General features: G+C 44.4%; 1 protein-coding gene across 3 annotated transcripts in view; it reads left to right on the forward strand.

Annotated features, from left to right (window-relative positions):
* The window catches only part of RPGRIP1 (RPGR interacting protein 1), a 66,465-nt gene that overhangs the window by 14,134 nt on the left and 33,409 nt on the right, over positions 1-18,922 (forward strand). For 2 of the 3 annotated variants that reach the window (XM_063651405.1, XM_063651404.1), the window contains exons 4-10: positions 2,492-2,763; positions 4,002-4,098; positions 4,911-5,042; positions 8,971-9,076; positions 11,828-11,851; positions 13,083-13,229; positions 13,692-13,765. In XM_063651405.1, the coding sequence (XP_063507475.1) occupies positions 2,492-2,763; positions 4,002-4,098; positions 4,911-5,042; positions 8,971-9,076; positions 11,828-11,851; positions 13,083-13,229; positions 13,692-13,765 (852 nt within the window). Of the gene's footprint in view, positions 1-2,491; positions 2,764-4,001; positions 4,099-4,910; positions 5,043-8,970; positions 9,077-10,162; positions 10,215-11,827; positions 11,852-13,082; positions 13,230-13,691; positions 13,766-18,922 lie in introns of those variants that run through there. The other variant, XM_063651406.1, reaches the window with a different exon arrangement.

Raw genomic sequence — 18,922 nt, forward strand, 5'->3', positions numbered from 1 at the left:
CTGAGTGACAGAGTGAGATTCGGTCTCAAAACGAAAACAAAAACAAATGGAGATAGCACAGACTAGCTTCAGACAACACTGAGGACTAGTTGTGTCAGACCAGTTTCCTAATGTTAAGGGCAGTGTTTTGCTTTCCCATTGTAACCCCCAGGAGTGATTAAGATCTTCGTTTAGAATCTGCAGGATTGGCCGGGCACAGTGGCTCATGCCTGTAATTCCAGTACTTTGGGAAGCCAAGGCGGGCAGATCACTAGGTCAGGAGTTCAAGACCAGCCTGTTCAAAATGGTGAAACCCCGTCTCTACTAAAAATACAAAAATTAGCTGGGCGTGGTGGTGGGTGCCTGTAATCCCAGCTACTCGGGAGGCTGAGGCAGGAGAATCGCTTGAACCCAGGAGGCTGAGGCTGCAGTGAGCAGAGATCGCACCACTGTGCTCCAGCCTGAGCCACAGAGCAAGACCCTGTCTCATAAAAAAAAAAAAAAAAAAAAAAAAGAATCTGCAGGAATGCAGGCCTCCATTGTGGATCAGCACTCTTCAGAGTTGGTGATTTTTTTTTTTGAGACGGGAGTTTCGCTCTTGTTGCCCAGGCTGGAGTGCAATGGCGCGATCTCGGCTCACCGCAACCTCCGCCTCTCAGATTCAAGCGATTCTCCTGCCTCAGCCTCCCAAGTAGCTGGGATTACAGGCATGTGCCACCATGCGCAGCTAATTTTATATTTTTAGTACAGACAGGGTTTCTCCATGTTAGTCAGGCTGGTCTCGAACTCCCAACCTCAGGTGATCCGCCCACCTCAGCCCCCCAAAGTGTTAGGATTACAGGTGTGAGCCACCACAAAGGGCCGATTTTTTTTTTTTTTTAATTGTTGAGAACTTCAGAATCTAGTGACTTGAGTGAAGGCAGAAGGTTGTATGGGCCAAAAAATCTTGTTTCTTGGTCGATAATCAAAGAGTACTTGAGATTATGGATGCTAAATGGTTAATCTGGATTCTATGCCCCTGGCTTTGGGCAAGTTACATAGCTATTTTACACCTTGTTTTCTTTATCTGGGTATAATGATATGTAATATAATAGCTAACACCTGAAGCCCTTACAGTGTACCCCCACTGTTCTAAGCATTTTACATATATATTTATATATAAGCTTATTAATCCTCACAACAATCTACTGCTTTTATCTTTTTCTATTTATCTTTATTTATAAATGAGGAAACTGAGCACAGAAAGGTTAAGTGGCATGGCCAAAGCTACAGTTAGTAAACGTCAGAACAGTGTGTCTTAGTCAGCTCAGGATGCCATAACAAAATACCACAGACTGGGTGGCTGAAACAACAGATATTGGTTTTCTCAGAGTTCTGAAGCTGGAAGTCTGAGATCAAAGTGTCAGCATGGTTGGATCCTGGTAAGGGCCATCTTTCTAGCTTGCTGACTGCTGCTTTGTCACTGTGTCTTGGGAGGTGGGAGAGGGAGATCTCTTGTTACAAGGCCTCAGTCTTATCCAGTTAGGGCCCCACCCTTGTGAACTCATTTAAACTTAATAACCTCCAAAGGCCGGGCGCAGTGGCTCACGCATGTAATCCCAACACTTTGGGAGGCCAAGGCGGGCGAATCACTTAAGGTCAGGAGTTCGAGATCAGCCTGACCAACATGGAGAAACCCCGTCTCTACTAAGAATACAAAATTAGTATTTTGTGGTTAGGCGTGGTGGTGCATGCCTGTAATCCCAGCTACTCAGGAGGCTGAGGCAGGAGAATCGCTTGAACTTGGGAGGCAGAGGTTGTGGTGAGCTGAGATCGTGCTATTGCACTCCAGCCTGGGCAACAAAAGCAAAAGTCCATCTCAAAAAAATAAATAAATAAAACCCTCCGGAACACCCAATGTCCAGATATAGTCACATTGGGGGTTAAGGCTTCAACATAAGAATTTTGAGTGGGGACACAATTCAGGCCATAGCACAGTGAGAGCATAGAATCAGATAGTAGCAAAAAAAACATTATTTTAGGTCAAGATAACAAATAAAAATTGTTACTAAAAGTTATAAAGGAGTTATCCTTAATTTGGAGCACATATACAGGGGTGTGCAGACAAGTGGGATAGAAAAAGTAAATATTAAAATTGTTATTTATATTTGTCACCCATTTAAACATGCATATTTTGATTTATAATGACAATTTATTAGTACAAAAATAAGTCTATATATAATTTTTTTAAATGCACACAAATATATTGGGGTAGTGGCTCAACTTTTTTTTTTTTTTTTACTAAGGCAAGGGTGTAATCACTGCAATAAAATAAAGACAGGTATCACAATGGCCCTGCCCTCAAAAAGCTACAGTGTACTGGGGGCAGAAGGCTAATCTTTTTAAAGTGTGATTAATAGATCACAGTAGATGAATACATATTATAGATCAATTCGTGATTATTTGTCCCAAATAAATTGTAGAAATAATAACTGTCATGAAAGGAAAAGCCACGTGCTCTATTTGTCCACAGGCTGAGGACGACCTTGCTGCGGTTGACCGCTGCTGGCCGGGACCTGCGGGTCTCGGAGGAGGCGGCGCCGCTCTCGGAGACCGCAAGGCGCGGGCAGAACGCGGGATGGCGGCAGCGCCTCTCCATGCACCAGCGCCCCCAGATGCACCGACTGCAAGGGCATTTCCACCGCGTCGGCCCTGCCGGCCCCCGCCGCGCCCAGCCTCGCGTCCACGTGGGACACAGACAGCTCCACACAGCCGGTGCACCGGTGCCGGAGAAACCCAACAGGGGTGAGATTTAAGGCCACATCCCCTACAGGGCTAAGACACTGGGAAGGACTGATGTGCCAGCCACGTTTTCCTCACTGCCTTCTGCCCACCACCCCATTTTGTTCTTTTGTTCTCACTCCCTCCTTTCTGCCTCCCTAAAATCTTTTTTTCCTGAGTGGGATATCAGATTCAAAATTCTAAATTCACCATGGAGTATCGCTGAGGGCAGAATCAGACAACAGGTCAGGAGATGGAGACCATCCTTGGCCAACATGGTGAAACCCCGTCTCTAATAAAAATACAAAAATTAGTGGGGTGTGGTGGCGCACACCTGTAGTCCCAGTTATTCGAGAGGTTGAGGCAGGAGAATCACTTGAACTCGGGAGGCGGAGGTTGCAGTGAGCTGAGATTGCACCACTGCACTCCAGCCTGGCGACAGAGCGAGACTCTGTCTCAAAATAACAATAATAATAATAATAATAATAATAATAATAAATTAGCCAAGCCTGGTGGCACATACCTGCAGTCCCATCTACTTGGGAAGCTGATGTGGGAGGATCGCTTGAGCCTGGGAGGCGGAGGCTGTAGCGAGCCCAGATGGCACCACTGCACTCCAGCCTGGGCAACAGAGTGACACTCTGCCTCAAAAAACAAACAAAACAAAACCCCCAAAAAGAAAACCCAACGTTGAATCTCTAGAATAGACACCTCATTCTCATGGCCCTAAATCAGGAATGAGTAACCTAGGTAAAGGAAATCTACACACAGCATTTCATTAAGTACTCTTTATTTTATTAATAAGTACTCACTTATTTTGCTTAGTGTGGTCCTATAATTTCAAGTTCCGTACTCCAGACAACCAAACGTTTGCAAAAACAACTGAAAGTAGAAAACTCGCATGAATGTAAATTTCAGTTCCATTTAACAGTTCAGCATAGCTGGCCACCTGTTATGTACTGGGCACTAGAGATAAAGATGGTTAGAGTTAGACACACAGTCTCTGCCCTGGACAAGCTTCCACCTTTCTTTTTTCTTCCTATTTGTACTTACTCACTTGAGGATCTATAGTCTGGCTGACTTTAGTTGCAGTTTTTTGCAAGAGTAAAAAAAAAAAAACTGCTCCTCGGGGACCAGTTGTCATATAAGGGTTTCACCCAGGTCTCAAGACTCTATGCCCAGCCCTTCATGTTCCAGTTTCAGTACTTGGTGTTCTGGAGGGTACCGTTGCCGGAGTCTGCATCTTCTGTCTAAACTTTTAGGGCCAAGGGACAGGCTGAGCTACACAGCCCCTCCGTCGTTTAAGGAGCATGCGACAAATGAAAACAGAGGTGAAGTAGCCAGTGAACCCAGCGAACTGTGAGTTCTTCTCATTTATCCCTTGTTGTTATTCCTGCCACTTTAATTAGAAGGACATCATTTAGGGAACAAGTGAATGTTGGTGATTTGAGTCTTTTCAGGATGATCAGGGAAGATGAAAGTTGACCCTAGGTCAAATTCCAACTTCATTGCTTAAAAATGGAAAACAAGCTTCTCTCTGTTCTCTGAGGAAATGAAAATAAAGATCCTTTTCTCAATTGAAGGTATTCCTTCTATTTCCATTTATATTTTTTTCCTTAGGTCATAATTCCTTTTTTCTTTTTTTTTTGAGATGGAGTCTTGCTCTCTTGCCCAGGCTGGAGTGCAGTAGCATGATCTTGGTTCACTGCAACCTCCCCCTCCCGGTTCAAGTGATTCTCCTGCCTCAGCCTCCTGATCAGCTGGGACTACAGGCATGTGCCACCATGCCCAGCTGATTTTTGTATTTTTAGTAGACACAGGATTTCACTATGTTGGCCAGGCTTGTCTCCAACTCCTGACCTTGTGGTCTGCTCGCCTTGGCCTCCCAAAGTGCTGGGATTACAGGTGTGAGCCACCACGCCTGGCCCATAATTCCTTTAAGTTTTGTTTGACATTTGAAAGCTGTATTTTATAAGATTTTCCTCGACATGTACCAAGATTACTGACTCACTTAATTTCCTTTTATATGTGTAAGAACCCAATTCTAAACTCCTGTAACAACAGTTTCTAAGGATCCTTTTTGTATTTAGTGTTTCTGGTTCTAACAGCATAATTTCTTTCAGCAGTGTCATAAGTATGGCTAAACCCATTGGTCTATGCATGCCTAACAGTGCCCACATCATGGCCAGCAATACCATGCGAGTGGAAGAGCCACCCAAGTCTCCTGAGAAAATGTGGCCTAAAGATGAACATTCTGAACAGAGAAGCTCATTGGAGTGTGCTCAGAAGGTTGCAGAGCTTCGGTAAGAGTGTGGCACTCCATGCCTCAAACCAGAATGAACTGAAAAAGCTAAGAGATTCTTATTTATACCTTTCCTCCATCTCTTAGCAAAACAGTATTTCGGATTAAATTCAATCTGAGTAGTAGACATGGAGTCCCTCGTAGGTTAAGAAATGGATTAACCTGCGGGCGCCATGGATCATGCCTGTAATCCCAGCACTTTTGGAGGCCGAGGCAGGCGGATCACCTGAGGTCAGGAGTTCGAGACCAGCCTCGCCAACATGAGGAAACCCTGTCTCTACTAAAAATACAAAAATTAGCCAGGCATGGTGGCAGGCACCTGTAAATCCCAGCTACTAGGGAGGCTGAGGCAGGAGAATCACTTGAACCCGGGAGGCAGAGGTTTCAGTGAGCCAAGATAACGCCATTGTACTCCAGCCTGGGCGACGAGAACAAAACTTGGTCTCAAAAAAAAAAAAAAAAGAAAGAAAAAGAAATGAAATGAATTAACCTGCTGGGAGCAGTGGCTCACGCCTGTAATCCCAGCACTTTGGGAGGCCAAGGCAGGCGGATCACCTGAGATTGGGAGTTCAAGAGCAGCCTGGCCAACACGGTGAAATCCTGTCTCTACTAAAAATACAAAAAAATTAGCCGGGTGTGGTGGCCGGTGCCTGTAATCCCAGCTACTCAGGAGGCTGAGGCAGGAAAATCCCTTGAACCTGGGAGGCGGAGGTTGCAGTGAGCCGAGATTGCACCATTGCACTCCAGCCTGGGCAACAAGAGCAAAACTCTGTCAAAAAAAAAAAAAAAAGAGGAAGGAAGGAAGGAGGGAGGGAAGGAAGGAAGGGAGGGAGGAAGGAGAGAGAGAGAGAAAGAGAGAGAGAGAAAGAAAGAAATTAACCTAAAGGGGATAAGTTTATGTATAAAAGGATATTTGCTGCTTCACTATATAGAAAGAAAACTACTTCATCCTCATCACCAGATAGGGATTCTTAGCCCTCTCTGTGCATCAATTCCTGAAAACTTTTTTTTAAATGTATTTTTCAGACAAGTTTTAGTTTTATAGCAAAATTAAGCAGGAAATAGAGTTCCTGTATACCCACTGCCTCCATACACACACAGCCTCCCCAACTATCAATACCCCGTACCAGAGTGGTGCATTTGTTACCATCAGTGAAACTACATTGACACAACATTATCGCCTGACTATCATTTAATAGTTTACATTAGGATTCACTCTTGGTGTTGTACATTCTTTTTTTTGAGACGGAGTCTCGCTCTGTTGCCCAGGCTGGAGTGCAGTGATGCAATCTCGGCTCACTGCAAGCTCTGCCTCCTGGGTTCATGCCATTCTCCTGCCTCAGCCTCCTGAATAGCTGGGACCACAGGCGCCTGCCACCATGCCCGGCTAATTTTTTTGTATTTTTAGTAGAGACGGGTTTTCACCGTGTTAGCCAGGATGGTCTCGATCTCCTGACCTCGTGATCCGCCCATCTCAGCTTCCCAAAGTGCTGGGATTACAGGCGTAAGCCACCGCGCCTAGCCGGTGTTGTACATTCTATGGGTTTTGACAAATGTATAAGGACATGTATCCATCATTATAGCATCATACAGAATAGCTTCACTGCCCTAAAAATCCTCTGTGTTCCACCTCGTCATGTCTTTTACCTCCAGCCTTGGCAACCACTGATCTTTTTACTGTCTCCAGTTTTGCCTCTTCTAGAATGTCATATAGTTGGGATTATACAGTATGTGGCCTTTTCAAATTGGTTTCTTTCACTTAGTAATATGCATTTAAGCTTCCTCCATGTCTTTTAATGGTTTGAAAGCTCATTTTTTCAAAACACCAAATAACATTCAATTGTCTATATGTACCAGTTTATTTATCCATTCAGCTACTGAAGGATGTCTTAGTTGCTTCCAAGTTTTGGCAATTATGAATAAAGCTGCTATTAACATTATGTGCAGTTTTTTGTATGGATATAAGTTTTCAACCTGGAGACATTTTAAAACCACGGATCCAGGCCGGGTGTGGTGGCTTATGCCTGTAATCCCAGTACTTTGGGAGGCCAAGGTGGGTGGATCATTTGTGGTCAGGAGATCGAAAACAGCCTGGCCAACATGGTGAATCCCCATCTCTACTGAAAATACCAAAATTAGCCGGGTGTGATGGCTCATGCCTGTAATTCCAGCTACTTGGGAGGCTGAGGCAGTCGAATAGCTTGAACCCGGGAGGCAGGGGTTGCAGTGGGCCAAAATTATGCTACTGCACTCCAGCCTGGGCAACAGAGCAAGACTCCGTCTCAAAAACAAACAAACAAACAAACAAACAAACAAACAAAACCCATAACAGATCCCTGGGCCCCATCTCTGAGATTCCCTTTCAATTATTTGGGGGTAGAATTCAGGCAGTGTAATTTTAAGATCTCTCCAGGTTATTCTAATGAGCAGCTAGACAGGGAATCAATGAGATGGAGAGGAATGAACCCAAATCCTCCCCAGTATCTCTTTCAATCTTTCAAACAATAAAGAAAACGTGAGCTCCTAGGTTCAGGAATAATAGTCTTTTTTTTTTTTTTTTTTTTTTTGAGACAGAGTCTCACTTTGTCGCCCAGGCTGAAGTGTAGTGGCACCTTGTCAGCTCACTGCAACCTCCATCTTCCGGGTTCAAGCAAATTCTCCTGCCTCAGCCTCCTGAATAGCTGGGATTACAAGCACCCACCACTACGCCCGGCTAATTTTTATATTTTTAGTAGAGACGGGGTTTCACCATGTTGGCCAAGCTGGTCTCGAACTCCTGACCTCAGGTGATCCGCCCTCCTCGGCCTCCCACCATGCCCAGCTAATTTTTGTATTTTTAGTAGAGACGGGGTTTCACCACGTTGGCCAGGATGGTCTTAATCTCTTGACCTCATGATCCACCCGCCTCAGCCTTCCAAAGCGCTGGGATTATAAGCGTGAGCCACTGTGCTGGGTGTATTTTACTATTATTATTATTATCATTATTTTTTGAGACAGTCTCACTCTGTTATCGCCAGGCTGGAGTGCAGTGGTGCAATCTCCGCTCACTGCAACCTTCTCCTCCCAGGTTCAAGTGATTCTCCTGCTTCAGCCTCCTGAGTAGCTGAGACTACAGGTGCGCACCACCACACCCAGCTAATTTTTGTATTTTTAGTAGAGATGGGGTCTCACCATGTTGGCCAGGATGGTCTCAATCTCTTGACCTCGTGATCTGCCCGCCTCAACTTCCCAAAGTGTTGGGATTACAGGCCTGAGCCACCGCACTCGGCCACTATTGTTATTTTTTGAGACAGAGTCTCACCCTGTTGCCCAAGCTGATTTCAGCTCACTGCAACCTCTGCCTCCTGCAGTTCAAGCGATTCTCTTGCCCAGTGTTCACAGCTGGGATTACAGGCTTATGCCACCACACCCATCTGATTTTTGTATTTTTAGTAAAGACAAGGTTTTGCCATGTTGCCCAGGCTGGTCTCCAACTCCTGACCTCAGGCCATCTGCCCGCCTCAGCCTCCCAAAGTGCTGGGATTATAGGCGTGAGCCACGGTGCCTGGTTCATAATCTTCTTTTTAAGTTTTCTAGCACATTCAAACCTCACTGGTTTCTCTAAGGAAACAAGGCTGAGACCTAGCTTGACATTGCAAGGTTTGTGGGAAATTATGAACACCATCATTTAAAAAAGTAGTTATTATCTTTTCTTAGAACACAAGCTTAAGGTTAGTGATCTTTATCAAATCTTGGCTGGCGTGATGAGAAATGGGAGAAAGGAGATCATTTACTAGACTGTACATACACCACATACTTGTGTTCTAGTGTGGGGAAGAGGGGAAGGCAAGAGACAAGAGGGAGGTATTCTTACTGGGGCACAGTCAAGGAGAAAATGTTTTTAATTCTATACATGTTCAGACAGAATAATTTAGCACTTTTCTCTGCAGAGCTTCCATTAAAGAGAAGGTAGAGCTGATTCGACTTAAGAAGCTCTTACATGAAAGAAATGCTTCATTGGTTATGACAAAAGCACAATTAACAGAAGTTCAAGAGGTGAGTTGCCATCATCAGCTGTGCGTTCTTGGTGAGGGGAAACCCCAATTAAGAGGTTCATATTATTTTCTCCATTTTACGTATGGGAAGCCACTATTCAGAAAGACTGAGTTACTTGTCTAAGGTCACACAATTTATAAGTGATATTCAAATCCAAGCCTCAAAACTCGGAGTCTATTCTTTTCCCAGTATTTCCCATTAGTTCTCTATTAGAGGAAGGCTCAAGCTCTGCCTGCTAAGGTGAAATAAAGTGGAGTTAACTTGTGTAAGGGTTAAGGTCCTCTGCAAAGTCCACAACCAGAATGTGATTAAATTAGGAAGCCAAAAGCAGTCACAGGGGAAGGGAAGGAAACTAGCCTTTTAATTAGCACTTTCTATGAGCTGTACTCTGTCCCAGATATTTACAGTCATGATCTTTTTAAAGCCTGACAACAGCCCTCAAGGTAAGTACATTTAGCATTAGCACACATTAGAAAATAATATCTGATTGGTGGAAATAGAGTATCAAGGGTCAAAGTAAGGTCAGCACCATCCTTTTATTGAACAAATATTTATCCAGTACCAGGAATTGCAAAGCACTGGGATACAAAGATTACAAAGATAAGTAAGATAACAACTGCCTTCAAGGAGTTTATAGGAGTGAGAGAACAAATAAACAAATTCAACTATCCCTATGCAGGGTATGGGCAGGACAAAAGAGAGAGTAGTCAGACCCACCAGTGGGTGAGGTGCTGATATGGCTGATGACTGGAGGAACACCAGGGCTCTTGTCTCACGCGAATTAGATAAAACGACACGGACACAGGTGGAGCGGCTTTAAGGAGCAGAGAGTTTAATAGGCAAGAAAGAAGGGAGAAGAAAGATGGAAGAAGCTCCCCTGTACAGAGACAGAGGGAGAGGCACTCCAAAGCCGAGAGAGGAGACCTTATCTGCCGGGAAAAGTGGCTGCTTATATGAGTAGGCAGGAGGAGGTAGTGTCTGATTTGCATAGGGCTCAGGGGATTGGTTTGACCAGGCATGTCACTCATGTAGCCTGTGGAAAAAACTGGCCCTCCTACCCTAGTCTTTTAATATGCAAATGAGGGCGCCATGATGTTCTACACACGTCGGGGATATGTGGGGGTGGCCGTGTTGTCAGGTACATGGCGGGGCAAAGGCAGGAAGAGGAGGGCGGGAATCGCCATGTTTGGGTGGACCCAGTTTCTAAAGCCCTGTATTTGCATATCAAAAGTTGCCTGCCTGGCTGTAAGAGCCAGGGCTTTCCTGCTAGACAAAAAAACGTTTCTGGAGCTGCTTTAAAGGACGAGAAAACTTTCCAAGGACCCCTTTTCCTCTCTATATGCCTAAAATTATTTTTAATAACTCCTATAACAGTGCCAGATCAGAAAAGGATTAATGGCTGGGTGCGGTGGCTCCAGCCTGTAATCCCAGCACTTTGGGAGTTCAAGGAGGGAGGATCACTTGAGCTCAGGAATTCGAGACCAGCCCAGACAACATGGCGAAACCCCATCTCTACCAAAAATACAAAAATTAGCCGGGCATCGTGATGTGTGCCTGTAGTCCTAGCTACTCTGGAGGCTGAGGCAAGAGAATTGCTTGAGTGCTTGAGCCCAGGAGGCAGAGGTTGCAGTGAGCCGAGATCCCGATACGGTACTTCAGCCTGGGTGACAGCGTGAGACTTTGTCTCAAAAAAAGAAAAGGATTAATAAAGGAATAGATTTGTGAGTTAAATACTGAAATACTAAAAGATTAGCATGTGTTAATAAGTGTGCAAAAGAAGGAGGGGCTTTCCATGAGAGCAGAGGTGAGAAACATCAGCTCTGGTCACGAAGGACACACTAAGAATTTTTTTTCTCGTTGTCATTAAAGACAGAACATGCTAGGAATTTAGACTTTATCCTACAGACAGCAGAGAGCTGTGTGAAAGGGTTTTAAGCAAGTTGATATGATCAATTTTTTTCTCTCAAAAAGATTATTTGACCTTTTTTAAAATATAAAAAAAAATTAAAAAAAAAAAGTTGGGAGGCTGAGGTGGGTGGATCGCTTGAGGTCAGGAGTTTGAGACCAGCCTGGCCAACATGGTGAAACCCTGTCTCTACTAAAATACAAAAATTAGCTGAGTGTGGTGGGGGGCACCTGTAATCTCAGCTACTTGGGAGGCTGAGGCAGGAGAATTGCTTGAACCTGGGAGGCCGAGGTTGCAGTGAGCCGAGATTGTGCCACAGCACTCCAGCCTGGGCAACAGAATGAGACTGTCTCAAAAACAAAAAGGAAAACTTACCTCTCATATTTGCTACAAGGATTAAATGAGATAATATATGTGAAATGATTATAATGATCATCATGTAGCAGGTAATGAAACACAGTAACATGTAACACATAGCAACTACTCAACTAATTATAGCTGTTGTTATGATCTTTTTTTTTTCTAAAACTGAAGAGATCTTTCTGAAGCACGCTAAGTAACAGTACCTAATTTAAGACTAAACATTTTTCTTAATCCACCAAGTACAATGCAAATGTGAATAAATGACCCTTCACTCTTTTTTGAGAAATGGTGTGAATGATTGCAGTCACAGACTACTTGGCAAGCTAGGGCAGGGGAAAAATAGCAACAATTAGTAAACAAGTACACAAATTGACTTGTGGGATTTTTGTAATGTCTTTAAAAATGTTAAGCATTATATTACAATGATAAATATATCATGAAATTGATAAATCAATAAAATAATAATAATTTCTTTCTTCCAGGCATACGAAACCTTGCTCCAGAAGGTACTTAATGAGAATTGAGTCTCTGTTTCTTAGTAACCAGAATAATCAAACCCAAAGAAATCTATGTTCATCTGCAAGTAACATAACACCAGAATTTAGCTAACTAAATCTTATTATGTTATTATGTCATATAGTTTCTGTTAAAAATGATACTATTACTATTATCAAAAGATACAGATACTTATTGCACTGTTTTCATAAAAATTGAAATATGAGATTGGAGTTGAGAAATAAATATTTGGCATGGTATTTTTAAGCCTATTGCTGGAGCAAATTATAGCATTTGCTCAAAACTTCCTAAGAGTATTCTTCTAGCATGTGTGAGGTGATGAGATATAACAAAGTTGTTGCAGGTATTCTCAGATGGTCTTAAATATTTGGCCCTATTCACCACTGTGAGTGGGCTGCATGTGAAGCTGGGTGAATGTCTGTGCTTAAGAATCACCACTGAGACAGAGTTCCAAATGAGACCACCCAGCTGTGCCTCACCAGAGGAGTCCGCCAGAAACACACACAGAACTTCTGGAGTTAACATGTCACTTGTCTAGGTACAAACGGAGGAATAAATCATCATAAAAAAGCAGTCAAATAGCTTAGAAAGTGAAGGCAACTTTGGAAGGTGGCAACTAATTTAGAGCTAGGGATTAATTTGAACCTTGAGAAAATTAAGGCTCAAGGGCCAGGCGCGGTGGCTCACGCTTGTAATTCCAGCACTTTGGGAGGTGGAGGCAGGTGGATGACCTGAGATCAGGAGTTTGAGACCAGCCTGGCCAACATGGAGAAACCCCGTCTCTATTAAAAATACAAAAATTAGCCGGGCGTGGTGGCTTATACCTGTAATCCCAGCTACTCAGGAGGCTGAGGCAGGAGAATTGCTTGAACCCGGTAGGCGGAGGTTGCAGTGAGCCAAGCACCATTGCACTCCAGCCTGGGCAACAGAGCGAGACTGTCTCAATAAATAAATAAATAAATGAATACAAGAAAAGAAAATTAAGGCTGAAATGATGAACTACAATTGCCCAGAATGGAAACCCTACCTACCAGGGAAATTATACTTCCAGAGAAATGCTAGGGTGAAAAACAAGGTCAACAAACAGTACAAAGGTAATAAGCTATTAATCAAAGTCATTCTTTGTGACATCTATTAGAGAATGCTAGGGTTGTTGGTGTCTGGAGACCACTCGTGCTGAGTGATATGACCATTCCCAGAGGTACTTTCCTTTTGCCCCAGAATCAGGGAATCCTGAGTGCAGCCCATGAGGCCCTCCTCAAGCAAGTGAATGAGCTCAGGGCAGAGCTGAAGGAAGAAAGCAAGAAGGCTGTGAGCTTGAAGAGCCAACTGGAAGATGTGTCTATCTTGCAGATGACTCTGAAGGAGGTAAATAATAATAGTTGAAAGATACCATCTACATTTCGACTTCAGGGATGTTAGAATGTGTATCTTAGCAACAATATGAGTATTGCATTTTTTCAAATGACAAAAATGAAGCTCTAAGTAGTTAAATCATTTGCTTAAGATTACACCATTAGAGGGAAAGCTTGGATTTATACTTATGTCTGTTTTCCAAAGTCCTTGCTCTTTCATAATGTTTTGCTGCTTCCCTAACAGTAGAAACCCAGAAACAGTGAAGACTTATTTTGGAAAATCCTCATTAATTCCAATAAAAGTTTCTAGCCGAACTTCAATTGGTTCAAGTCTTTCTAGTTGGATGGCTTCTCAGACACTGGAGATGGTGATAGAAAGCCTCTCACCCACGCCCCTCCCTGCCATGGACAGGGGAAATCCTGTTCAGGGGAATAGGTTTTAACATTTTAGCTCAAGGGCTACTATCACTCTTAGTTTCAGGAGAGAGTTGAAGATTTGGAAAAAGAACGAAAATTGCTGAATGACAATTATGACAAACTCTTAGAAAGGTGAGTACCACATTTGGGTCCCAGAGCATTGTTACTATGAAAGACATTATAGAAAGTTCATTCCTAATACCTAGCATTAATAGATATATGGAGAAATTGGTACTCAATATTGTTAGTGAGAATATTAATCGGCAGTCTTTTGGAAGGGAATCTGACACTATTAAAATGTTGAATGTGCATATCTTTTTTCTTTCTTTTTTTTTTGAGATGGAGTCTCGCTCTGCTGCGCAGGCTGGAGTGCAGTGGTACAATCTTGGCTCACTGCAACCTCTGCCTCCCAGGTTCAAACGATTCTCCTGCTTTTTCTTCCTTTTTTTTTTTTTTCTAACCAGCAATTCCTTTTTTCTTTTTTTGAGACATAGTTTCTGTCACCCAGGCTGGAATACAGTGGCATTCTAGGCTTACTGCAGCCCCAGTCTCCCAGGCTCAAGCAATCCTCCCACCTCAGCCTCCCCAGTAGCTGGGACCACAGGTGTGTGCTGCCACACCTGGCTAATTTTCTTCTATTTTTTGTAGAGATAGGGTTTTGTCACGTTGCTCAGGCTGGTCTCAAACTCCTGGGCTCAAGTCATCTGCTTGCATCAGCCTCCTAAAATGCTGGGATTACAGGCATGAGCCACCATGTCTGGCCCCCAAATTTTTTTGGGGGGTGGGGGGAAATCAAAATGAAAAAATTCTCGTGTGTATGTGCAAATATATGTATATAATAAGAATGTTGCTGGGTGCAGCAGCTCACACCTGTAATCCTAACACTTAGGGAGGCAGAGGTGGGAGGAAAACTTGAGCCTAGAAGTTCAAGACCTGTCTGGGCAAAAAGAAAAGAAAAAAAAGAACGTTAATTACTGCCCTGATAGTAATAGCAAAAAAACAAAAACAAATAAACACATAAAAAGGAAACCACTGATAAGAGATTGATTACATAAAGCATGTTGCATCCTCACAATGAAGTGCTATGCAGCTGTTAAAAATGAGATAAGATGGCCAGGCGCGGTGGCTCATGCCTGTAATCCCAGCACTTTGGGAGGCCAAGGCGGCCGGATCACGAGGTCAGGAGTTCGAGACCAGCCTGACCAACATGATGAAGCCCCGTCTCTACTGAAAATACAAAAATTAGCCAGGCATAGTAGTGCACACCTGTAATCCCAGCTACTCAGATGGCTGAGGCAGGAGAATCGCTTGAACCCGGGAGGCGGAGGTTGCAGTGAGCTGAGATTGCGCCACTGGACTTCAGCCTGGGCGACAGAGCAAGACTTCATCTCAAAAAAAAAAAAAAAAAGATATATTGTAAAAAGAAAAAGCAAGCTGAAAATGAATATGTTAACTCTGACATGGTTTATGTTATGTATCTGTATGGTTCCACAAAGCTTTAATGAGATAAGAGGATTAGAATAAGGCAAAGGGGCACCTTCACTTTTATTCTTTTTTTTTTTTTTTTTTGAGATGGAGTCTTGCTCTGTCACCCAGGCTGGAGTGCAGTGGCACAATCTCAGCTCACTGTAAGCTCTGCCTCCCGGGTTCACACCATTCTCCTGCCTCAGCCTCCCGAGTTGCTGGGATTACAGGTGCCCGCCACCATGCCCGGCTAATTTTTTGTATTTTTAGTAGAGGCGGGGTTTCACCATGTTAGCCAGGATGGTCTCGATCTCCTGACCTCGTGATCCACTGCCTCAGCCTCCCAAAGTGCTGGGATTACAGGCGTGAGCCACCGCACCCGGCCTTTTCTTTTTTTTTTTTTTTTTCTTGAGATGGGATTTTACTCTGTTCCCCAGGCTGGAGTGCAGTGGTGTCATCTCAGCTCACTGCGACCTCCACCTCTCAGGCTCAAGCAATCTTCCCACCTCAGCCTCCCAAGGAGCTGGGACCACAGGTGCACACCACCATGCCTAGCTAATTTTTGTATTTTTGTAGAGATGGCGTTTTGCCATGTTGCCCAGGCTGGTCTTGAACTCCCAGGCTCAAGTGATTTTCCCACCTCAGCCTCCCGAGTAGCTGGGACCACAGCCACATGCCACCACACCCAGCTAATAGTTTCTATATTGTGCAGAGACAGGGTTTCGCCAGATTGCCCAAGCTGGTCTCAAACTCCTGGGCTCAAGTGATCTGCCTGCCTTGGCCTCCCAAAATGTTGGGATTACAGGCATGAGCCACCGCCCCTGGCCTATTCTATATGGTGAATATTATTCTAATTTTTCACAATGAGCATGTATTCATGCATTAATTTTATAATTAAAAAGAACTGGAAGTGGCCTGGCATGGTGGCTTATTCCTGTAATCCCAGCACTTTGGGAGGCTGAGGCAGGAGGATCACTGGAGCTCAGGAGTTCACGACCAGCCTGTGCAACATGATGAAACCCTGTCTCCACAAATTATTTTGAAAATTAGCCAGCCGGGCACGGAGAATCACTTGAACCCAGGAGGCAGAGGTTGGGGTGAGCCGAGATCAGGCCATTACACTCCAGCCTGGGCAACAAGAGCAAAACTCTGTCTCAAAAAAAAAAAAAAAAAAAAATTAGCCAGGCGGCTGGGCGCAGTGGCTCACACCTGTACTTCTAGCACTTTGGGAGGCCAAGGCAGGCAGATTGCCTGAGCACAGGAGTTCGAGACCAGCCTGAGCAACATGGCAAAACACTGTCTCTACTGAAAATACAAAAAATTAGCTGGGTGTGGTGGCAGGGGCCTGTAATCCCAGATACTTGGGAGGCTGAGGCAGGGCAAATTGCTTGGACCCGGGAGGTGGAGGTTGCAGTGAGCCGAGATTGCGCCACTGCACTCCAGCCTGAGCAACAGAGCAAGATTCTGTCTCAAAAAAAAAAAAAAAAAAATTATCTGGGTGTGGTGGGGTGCATCTGTATTCCCAGATACTCAGAAGGCTGAGGCAGGAGGATTGCTTGAGCCTAGGAGGTCAAAGTTGCATTGAGCCCTGTGCAGTGCAGTGCAGTGCAGTGAGAAAGTGAGACTCTCAAACAAAAAAACAACCTGTAAGTAAAAGAAAAAAGTTTTTAAAACTTAAAAGTACCGGGCTGGGCATGGTGGCTCATGCCTGTAATCCCAGCACTTTGGGAGGCCGAGGCGGGCGGATCATGAGGTCAGGAGATCGAGACCATCTTGGCTAACACGGTGAAACCCCGTCTGTACTAAAAATACAAAAAATTAGCTGGGCGTGGTGGTGGGCGCCTGTAGTCCCAGCTACTCAGGAGTCTGAGGCAGGAGAATGGCGTGAACCCGGGAGGCGGAGCTTGCAGTGAGCCGAGATCGCGCCACTGCACTCCAGCCTGGGTGACAGAGTGAGACTCCATCTCAAAAAAAAAACCACAAAAAAACTTAAAAGTACCTTTTGATCTAGTAAAAGGCAGCAGGGGGTAGATTGAGGAGGTCTTATGGGAACATCTGGGAACAACTGATGTTCTTCAGCTCAGTGAAATAAAGCAGTATGGGGAGTATCCACTTTGACAGACATTACTCTGTGATAGACATTACTATTTGCCTCTCCCCTTCATCACTCAAAATACTATTTTCTTGAGTCCTTACATGGTATATGGTCAGGAAATGCCAAGAAATGTTAATACTTGCCTAAGTAGGTTATTATTATTATTATTATTATTTTATTTATTTTTTAATTTTTTTTTTGAGGCAGAGTCTCACTTTGTTGCCCAGGGTAGAGTGCACTGATGCAATCTTGGCTCACTGCAACCTCTGCCTCCTAGGTTCAAGTGGTTCTCCTTCCTCAGCCTCCCAAGTAGCTGAGACCACAGGTGTGTACCACCATGCCTGGCTAATTTTTGTGGGTTTTTTTTTTTTTTTTTTTGAGACGAAGTCTCACTCTGTTGCCCAGGCTGAGAGTGCAGTGGCGCAGTCACGGCTCACTGCAACCCCTGCCTTCCAGTGTTTAAGCGATTCTTCTGCCTCAGCCTCCTGAGTAGCTGGGATTACAGGTGCCTGCCACCACACCTGGCTAATGTTTTGTATTTTTAGTAGAGACAGGGTTTCACCATGTTGGGTAGGCTGGTCTCCAACTCCTGACCTCAAGATCTGCCTGCCTCGGCCTCCCAAAGCACCGGAATTACAGGTGTGAGCCACCGCGCCCAGCCAATTTTTGTATTTTTAATAGAGATGGGGTTTCACCATGTTGGCCAGGCTGGCCTCGAACCCCTTACCTCAGATAATCTGCCCACCTTGGCCTCCCAGAGTGCTGGGATTACAGGTGGGAGCCATCCAGCCTGGCCAGTAAGTTATTTATTTATTTTTTGAGACGGAGTCTCGCACTGTTACCCAGGCTGGTATGCAGTGGCACGATCTCAGCTCGCTGCAGCGTCCGCCTCCTGGGTTCAAGCAATTTTCCAGCCTCAGCCTCCCAAGTAGCTAGGATTACAGGCACCTGCCACCACACCGGGCTAACTTTTTGTATTTTTAGTAGAGACGGGGTTTCACTATGTTGGCCAGGCTGGTCTTGAAGTCCTGACCTCATGATCTGCCCTCCTCAGCCTCCCAAAGTGCTGCGATTGCAGGCGTGAGCCACTGTGCCCAGCCTGGTAAATTATTTTTAAACTACATTTACTAAAATGATAAATAAGAAATAAGACATAAAAAGAAATAATTGTTTGATTATTAGTGTCATTTCATTTGTATGAATGATCAAGAACTAGCCATGTGGCTGGGCATGGTGGCTCACACCTATAATCCCAACACTTTGGGAGGCCGAGGCAGCTGGATCACCTGAGGTCAGGAGTTCAAGACCAGCACAGCCAACATTGTAAAACTCCGTCTCTATTAAAAATACAAAAATTAGCTGGGCCTGGCGGTAGGTTACTTTAATCCCAGCTACTCAGGGGGCTGAGGCAGGAGAATCGCTTGAACCTGGGAGGCGGAGGTTGCAGTGAGCCAAGATCGCACCCCTGCACTCCAACCTGGGTGATAGCTCGAGATTCTGTCTCAAAAAAAAAAAAAAAAAAGGAACCAGCCATGTGTATTTTATACTCACAATGGGTCTGCTCTTACAGCTTGATACAATAGGGTGGAGGATACAGTTGTTGAAAAGTTTAATTCCCGCCCTTCAGCATAGTAATTTATAATCTAGGTCAAAGACAAATATTCTCTAAACTAACCGTTGGTGAAGGTAGATGGAGGTATGGGGTATGAGAAAAGGAAGATTTTGTTCCT

The sequence above is a fragment of the Pongo pygmaeus genome, chromosome 15 (assembly GCF_028885625.2).
Source record: "Pongo pygmaeus isolate AG05252 chromosome 15, NHGRI_mPonPyg2-v2.0_pri, whole genome shotgun sequence".
Classification (NCBI taxonomy): domain Eukaryota; kingdom Metazoa; phylum Chordata; class Mammalia; order Primates; family Hominidae; genus Pongo; species Pongo pygmaeus.